Source organism: Fulmarus glacialis, unplaced genomic scaffold (assembly GCF_000690835.1).
Source record: "Fulmarus glacialis isolate BGI_N327 unplaced genomic scaffold, ASM69083v1 scaffold31985, whole genome shotgun sequence".
In the NCBI taxonomy this organism is placed as follows: Eukaryota; Metazoa; Chordata; class Aves; order Procellariiformes; family Procellariidae; genus Fulmarus; species Fulmarus glacialis.
This window is the reverse complement of record NW_009215449.1, coordinates 1-8,598: the sequence shown is the minus strand read 5'-3', so window position 1 is coordinate 8,598 and position 8,598 is coordinate 1. Positions and strand designations below refer to the sequence as shown.

The 8,598-nt window shown below is 38.8% G+C and overlaps 1 protein-coding gene across 1 annotated transcript; it reads right to left on the bottom strand.

Moving 5' to 3' along the window:
• Positions 1-1,164: 1,164 nt before the first annotated feature.
• On the bottom strand, positions 1,165-8,508 carry LOC104077648 (phosphatidylinositol transfer protein beta isoform-like; the record flags this gene model as incomplete). The annotated part of the gene is made up of 3 exons (XM_009578947.1): positions 1,165-1,857; positions 6,052-6,174; positions 8,398-8,508. Coding segments are annotated over 3 exons (285 nt in total), but the record flags the coding sequence as incomplete, so codon positions are not given.
• Between the last annotated feature and the right edge of the window lie 90 nt (positions 8,509-8,598).

Genomic DNA, 8,598 nt, shown 5'->3' with positions numbered 1-8,598 from the left:
TTCACTACAAGATTCTCTCAAATTTTCACTAGTCGAAAAACATGAAAGCTGTAGGGTCCCTTTCCCTCAGTTTGCATTATGACTCATATTAATGACAGTGGGACTCAGATTCCAGCACTGAAGAGAGAACTGAGCCCTTCGGTTCCCAGGTGTGCAGCAGCCCTCCTGGCTGTAAACACTTTTAAAATCATATGTGTGTGTGCACATGTGTGCATGTCTCTATGTATATTTACAAAACCAACCTCCTGATGGTACAGAGGACAAATAACCATTTAACTGCTAATCCAGAAAGGAAAAAAAAAAAAATTTGCAGCAGGGAGGGTAGGAGGGTGCAATTACACAGGCGAGAGGTACAAATGCCCAGGCCCCGGCAGATGTGCCAGTGCCTGGCACTGCCAGCAGACAGGCGCCCGGCAGGGCAAGTCGCACGGCAGACCTGGCCTACCCTGGAAGTTTAGGAAAATTCTGTCACTGCCCGTAATGGAAATCAGATCACTCCTTTTGTAAGCAAAGTAGGTCCAAAATGACTCCAAAATACTTGGATGTATGTGAGATTATGAAGGTGGAAGCTTAAGCAAGGCTTGCCCCACTGAGGTTTCTGGGGATGCTGGGAGGAAACCAGGCATTAATAGAATTTTATCTAACTAGTGTTTTTAAAATAATTTGTTTCTGATCTAGCAAGCATTTTCATAATATATATCTATGATATGCTCTGAATATTTCCTTAAAAAATGCTGAAGACATTCTCCCTATTTGAGAGTTATCTACAGGAGGTCTTTATTATACCATCTTTTATGTGTCTACTCCTAACAAATATCAGAGAAATATGTCAAATGCTACAATTTAAACTTTCATCGTATCTGAAAGTATACATGTCTTTTAAAGTGTATTTTCAACATGAAAAGAGCTAAAATCACAATTATATTCCATTGCGCGATGTGTGTGAAATCAAGACCATTTGCATAGCTTCCAAAGTGAAACTCTGGAAAACAGTGATTTTGTTAACAGGAAGCATTACTTTAGGGAAGGGCTATCACCCCCCTTCACTTTCACTGCATGGCCTAAGATATATTTGAAATATTCTACAAGTATTGTCAGTATCTTTGTCTAAAAAGCCAGCTTTTGGAAAATTTCAAGTTGCGATATTTTATAAATCACAAGCCATTTTTCCTTAATCTTGCCAATTTTAATGAAGAAAAAACATTAGCATTTCAATGTACAAAAGTCCAATAAAACATGGTTTTTTTCCTTTTAAATCAGTGAATGGGTAAAGTTTGGGTTAAACATATTCAACAGTAAAAGTCTTCCAATTTCCACTAATAGAAACTTTTTTCTGATTTGACTATAGGATAATGACAATCCAGAAATAAATAGCTATAAATACATTCGTTGTTCCTATTCCAAAAATAATCACATAGGGAAGACACAAAACTGAAATTAACTTATTTGAATCTGTTTCTTTACAATGAGATATGGGCAAGTTATAGCAGAGTGACTCAAGACAGGAAAAAAACAAGTAGGGAATAAATTGGTCCAGTATTGACATTCATGAAACATACCAGTTAGCATAATTCTGCAGTTAATTCATCCTTTAAATGACACTACTCAGTTGATTTTTATTTGCTTCAGGTATACATAATGAAAGCAGTTTCCTTTGACTCTTTGCTGAGGACAGGTATAGTACCCTGGAGACACTGTAACAACCCCCTTCAGTATGCATGTGCGTATATATAATTATATACAAATAATCATGCATCCACACACACATTTGTATATCAACACTGCATGTGACGGTTAAATCCATCATCATTCATCATTGGCAGCACTTGTTCCTCTGACTTGGCCTTGATTACGTAACTGTGGAGAAAGAAAATATACAATTAAGCATTAATAGTTTCCTCAGACAGTAAGTTCCAAATAGGCAGTTTTATTAATCTCCAAGAAAAATAGGCAGGGCAGTCAAAACATCACCAGGACTGAGCAAGTCATACCGAAGCAATGCAAGACTTGTTAGGGAATCTTAATTTGAGTGCTGTCCTCACTGGTGGACAGCAGCTCCAGTCTCTGAGGAGCCTCACACTAATCAGCAGGATTTTAAAACTGCTTTGGCTGGGGATCCCATCTGCAGTATTAAAACAGTCACAGCAGGAAACACCAACATTAAAGTACTGGACACAAATACTCAAAAGCTTGCAACTCTTGGACAGTCGGTTTCCCGCAGTAACAGTTTTAACATAATTTAATATTTATCAATATCTGCGTGGAGCTGGATTTCAAGAACTTAACGTGCTTTGAAGATGACAGTCCACACTTTCCCTGAATTACGTGGACTGAGTCCACATATCACTTTGCTACTAAGTGTGTAGCAAAATGATGCTCACTGACTTTTCTGATTTGTGCCCAAAAGACTACTTGCAGGCTTCAGCGCTCAGTGCCAGCGCGGTGACGACAACAGGTCACGCGCTTTGGGTTTCTGTACTAGATAAGCACAAAGAACCAGGTTACGTGGCCAACGCCTCAGGCATTCTGCCACCGGACCGAGCTCCTGCCCAGCCTATTACAGTGCCCGTCCATGGAGAAGGTCTCTATGTACCCTGGACACCAAGGGTCATCTCCAACTGTTGATCACAACAAGGTTATCAAACAGGAGGGAGGTAAGGCCCAGAAGTGTTATCTGGATATACGTCCATTTAGATGATTTCTGCCAGCAATTCCCATCCATCAGAGCATCAATCACTTTTCTCCTTTTCCATCCAGCAGTTGACTTACACAGCTTGATTTGCCTCAGAACCTACAGAGAACTCCTCTAGACGTCAGCAGCCAAAGTGCCTCGAACGGAACCCTTCTTACGCATCTAAACGTAAAATAAAACTGTGAGCTACCACATAAAGAAGCTATTGCGCTGTTGGTTAGTAAGAGAAGTAACGATCTACATGACCAGGACTACTCTTCCCTGGCCAGGACCAGAACCAGCCTCAGCCACTACTGAGGTTTTTTGGGGACGGGGTATACAGAGTTTCTTTTGGGTGGGGAAGCCTGGGAACCGTACAGCAGCTGTAAATTATGCTTCTTAGATTTTTAACAGCCCGTGATACTTCAGCATGGAGCCACACTGCTTGAAATACCCAATGTAGCATTTCTACCCTCGCAAAGACGAGGTAGATCGGTCACAGTGCTTTGGCAGGGTCGGATGTTTTTCTACTGTGCCCTGATTACTGACATGTATTTAATGAAGTACAGGTGCTCCTCATCTCCAGGAGTCAGATATATAAACTACTAAGTGAAAGATAAAGAAAAATAGTGAGAAAAGGATGGGCTGGGAGAGAGAAACTCTGGAAGAACACTGATGAGGATTCAGAGAGTAACAAAAAAGTAACAAAAGCAGAGATCCTGATCATAAAAATCAACTTAAGATGAAGAACAGGACCAACAAAAGAACCAAAATGTGCACAGAATCCAAAGAGAAAGATTAGCTCAAACCACGAAGAAGAAAGGGTGTTAATGAGAAAGGAAATAGCAACAGAAAGCAATGTATGTAAGAAAATGTAATGCTGCCAATATTATTAGGCTTACTTTCAGCAGTTGTTTGTTCTTAAGCATCACAGAACTGCATAGTGCAACACTGTCAAAAAAGCCGACTATTTCTCTGCAGGGATGGAAGTACGAAGATATTCTTGTCATATTAAGCACCTTATCACTAAGCATTCACTTCCCAGTGGTCCTGGCCATAAAACAAATGTTTTGTGGTATACTTGGCATTTAATGAAAGTTACTGTTTAGCACAATGGATGAAGTAGTTGAATATGAAACATAAAACCAAATTATTTGGGATAAGATTAGCATTCATATTTTATTTGGCAGTGACGTTTTTGCCTTTAGGTTATTCTCCAATAATGCACTTCACCACAAAAACCTTGCAATTGCATCATTTATAGGTGTTTGTAGATACCCCTATTATAACAGTTGAGAAAAAACAAAATATTTTAACAGTATTAGGTCCCCACTCCTCTCACATTTCACAATACACATAGAAAAGCTGTGTTAGTGTAACTAATCAATACATTTCTCTTGTGAAAAACTGACTTTTTCAACAAGTAATACGCTGATGCTAACATCTTACACAACAAACTATTTGAAATAAACTATTTGCATTGCTTTGCAAAACAAGAAAATAGTAATTAAATACGTTTGATATTTAAGAATGAGGATAAACGTTATGCCCAAAAACACGTGATCTGGTTTTTGCTTAAGGTAAGAACTAAAAAGCAGCAAATATTTTGCCAAAAGTATTTTAAATAAGTTACTTACCAGTGAGAAATGTGAAACAGAACTTTCTCTGCAAGACAAACATCCACAGTCCACAGAGACCCAAAAGGGAAATTTTCTCATGCACATAGGTGTGTCAAGTGCTGCTTACTCTCTCCAATACATGCCTTGTATGCACTCCTCACACTGCCACTATCCTTCCTCAGAAATTGGATGAAGTCTGTTTCATTCCAAATAAAGAACTATGGGTGAGCAAATGAGAACCCTTCTGACAGCAAATGAGAACCCTTCTGACAAAAATCAGTTATAGAGAGGAAAGTGGTTACTCTTTCCTCCTTCACAGACACCTAGGAACAGGCGGTTTTAGAAATAGGTTCTGGCATGAAGTAGAATTAAAGAAGAAATCCACGTGATTTGAGAGAACACCTGCCATAATCAAAAATATCCAAATGCCAATGAGAGAGCACAATGTTTGCAAGAGTGAAAAAGCATCATTCTTTTCCAAAGCATATTCTGGGAACTGCCAAAGCAGACAATCCCTTCAGCTTATTTGAAAAGAAAGTTTGGTTTTACCAGTTCAGAACATCTACCTACTAACATACAGAACAGTGAAGGAACTTCTTCCAAATCCAGAAAACATCTCTACGCAATGCAAGATGGCTCCACACAGTTCATAAAGTCCAAACATGGAGAGCATAACAAGTGGGGATGGAGGAGTTGCAGCTAGTTTGGATACTAAAAGAAAAGATGTCGTGGGCACAAACCACAAAACGCACTTCAGAACCACTGTCAACAGTAGGTCTAAAGCACCAGGCAATCTCTTTAAAGATGTCTGGCAGCTGAAATGAGTTAAACCATGCAAAAAAGCGAGTTATAGCTGAACATACTTCGTGTCTTGAAAGAACCAAGACAATGGAAGGAAAGCTGACAAGTTGAACGGGTTTGGGGCATAAAGCAATTGGCAAAATGGGAAGGAAATAGAACTGCAAATCCAAAGACTGCAAAAACTTAAAAAACCAGCAGGATTTAAAATGAGAAAGGTTCATGCCAAAAGGTCACGCTCTGGAAAGACACTACAGAAGGCGGCTTCCTGCCTAGCCTGTGATGTTCCTCTACCTCTTAAAGGAAAGAGAAAGTGCCCTATGGATGAGTTTCCTTCTAGACATCAGTTCAAAGACAGATCAGGCTATACGTATCTGGTCCTCACAGCCACTAAAGCATGAAAATTGACACCATCTCAAGCCTGTTAATTTTACTGACTTCCTTTTTGCAAGTAAAATTCTCAGTTTTGGTGTGCTATCAGGATGAGCGGAATAGCTGTTGTGTGACATATTCAAGCTTGTTTGAAGACATGTTTGAAGAGAAAAAGTAATCAGATCTAATTATGATTAGAAATGAAAGAAAGCAAGACACGTGATGGGAAAGCAAGATGACAGCTCTGAATTCTGACTGACAAGTGGTAAAAAGGCACTGCACGGGACTTTGTGCAATGAGTATGGTACCATAAATAAAGAGGTGGTCAGGGCAGACATTCTGGATTTAGTAACATCAGAAATATTTACCTTACAGCCACTTCCAGCTTGACACAACACAGTATGCAGAAGCTTGAAGTGCATGGGTCTGCACAGGAGAATCACTAAAGGGGCTGTAATGTTCATCAGCAATTGCCCAAACACACAGAAGGGGATGGACACAACGTAACTTGCGTCAATTCCCGAACACATAAACAGTGTATCTACAGGCAGATAGCACACAAACATCAACCTTAAAAAAAAGCATTCTTACTGCTTCCAGCTCCCTTTGGGTTTCATCCTCCATTCTCCTAATGTCTTCCATAGTCAGATCAATCCACTTGTCAATCCAACAGAACAACTGGCGATGAAAGTTGGTAAATATCCTTTTTTCTTGCTTTAAGAAGATAAACAAACATTAGCTAATAGGCCTACGTTTTGCCAAAGACTGGTGAAGTGATTGCAGCTGTTCAATTTGAAAAGTTATAATCTTTAGGTGCATGCTGTTTCACATTGCTACAGGTTCAGCCTTCTCACATTCCTCGATCCAATTTAAAGTCATCTCATTTCTCACATGCTTTAACATGGAAAAAGTTAACAAATTTCAGTATAAAAAAAAAGTTTCAAGAAAGTTCAGCAATTCATGTTACTTGAAAATTCTGAAGAATCCTTTTAAAACCCGTTCTAGCTCCAAGATGGCATTAGACAGAATAAATGTAGCATCACAACAGCTAGAATATTTAGCATGAACTGTATAAAAATCTATGACAGAACTGTCACAGGTTTTGTGCTCGCTATTAAAAACCAAGAATGGCCAATTCCTAAAGCCAGAATGAAGCAAAAAAGGGAAGTATGTCTGACTCCAAAGATGGCACACTTGCGATTTGTACCAAATCAGCATCCCAGTAATATCTGACATGCAATTTCAAAGGTACAAAAACCTTGAAAGTATAAATATTCAAGCTAAGGATTCCACAGCTGTTTTGTTAAATCACACATAGCTGTGTTCTGAATCAATCACAGTAAGAATATTTTCACTGTACCTCTTCTACTTAAATCAGTAGGTTTCACATTTCAAAATACCTGCCAGCCCCAAAACCTCCCTGTGTTATGTTGAAGAACTGCAACTTGCCAGCTCAGTCCATCTCTAGTGCCCTGGAATCTCAACTTTTATAATGGTGACTTGGATGATGAAAGATGCATCATATAAAACTTCAATCTGCAAAATTACGAGTATTGCTTCTGAGCACTCTGATAAAAGTAGTCACATATATACAACACAGAAATCTATTTTACTACTAAAACTCAGACTTCTGCATGTTCTTCAGTTACCCAAGTTGCCACCTGAAGTTCACATCTTGTTCATTTGCTCCCAGATTTTGCATCGCTTAAGCTGCTGACTGTCCTCAAAAACAATGCTGGTTAAATCTAACATACGGTTCTTGACAGCTAGCAGACAGAGATAACTTCCTCTAAAGAATCAGCTTCAGGTAAAGCAAGGTTAAAAAAAAAAAACAAAAGTCCTATCTTCAAATACTCCTCATTAGACCACAGAACCAATCTTGGCTCTTCTGCTCAGCTTATTCCCTAACAGTGTTCAGTTTGAAATGTGTGATGGGCAATTCCTTCCCAGAACCACCACCACATTAAAGAGAGTCTCCAATGTCTCCTTATCCTTACTTTGTACTGTGGCCATCACAAACTACCTCTCCATCTCATTTTCAATTACTACTGTTTGAAGCTTTTCTCTTTTGCCATCATATTTATTGAAATTCATAAGCATTTAATGCAGTTAGCTCTGTGGTCCACTCAGAACTAAGAGTCCTAGCCATCAGAATGAAAAAGGTCTGGCGTTGGTTGTCTGTGAGGGAACACTATGCCCAATTGCTACTGGAATATCATGTTTTGGTTAACTCACTGTTACAGCACATTTTCTCTGGATTAGAGAGAAGTGGCATGATGGTCAAGATTAAACACTTTGCCTACACATAAGTTCACATTCTACTTTAAAAAATATTTTACAATTCATATTCTGATGATACAGCAGTAACGAAATAAGACGCAAACAATTTGACAAAACACCACAACTGCCAACTAAATCCTAGTGCACTGGATTCTGCCTGCATCATACCTGGTTTTGTAAGCATTCAATTAAAAAAAAAAATAATCAAATAGTTTAGGATTAGCAGAAACACAAACACAGTTTCATAAGAAAACTAGAACATAAAATACTAGAGAAACACCAGCACATTTTATGCAACTTCCAACTTACGAGGAAAAAAAACCCAAAGAATCGAAGAATTCTCTTCCTGGCAAGTGTTGCTTACAAAAATCAAATGTTACACCTACATGACACACACTCTTTGCTTATACTGTTGCTTTTTTAACTTGGAAAGTTATTCTAGTACCACCAATGAAACAGCATTGCTAGAGCTCAAGACACAAATGGTTGTACTTGCTGAAGAAATAAACAGAAATTGCTTGGCTGTAAGCAACAGGCAGGTTCATCACTGTTTCTCCTCAAAAAACCCCACGTCAACACAGACCCACCCTGCCTACCTACCTGCCCACCTCCAATCCCACCTCCCCAGCAACATCCCAGCAAGGGAGAAGCACTTACCTTTTGTATAAAGTTTTCAACTTTGTTCTGCAGTCCCCACCATTTAAATTTGATAGTCACCAACTTGTAAGCACACATTTTAGGACACTCTTCATCAGTTGCTAGCTCTTTCTGTTTATGGATAATGGGAAGGAATTTTTAATTTTTAAAAAATTTACTTCAGTCAAATTAATTTAATAGAATTATACTTTCTAAAATTTA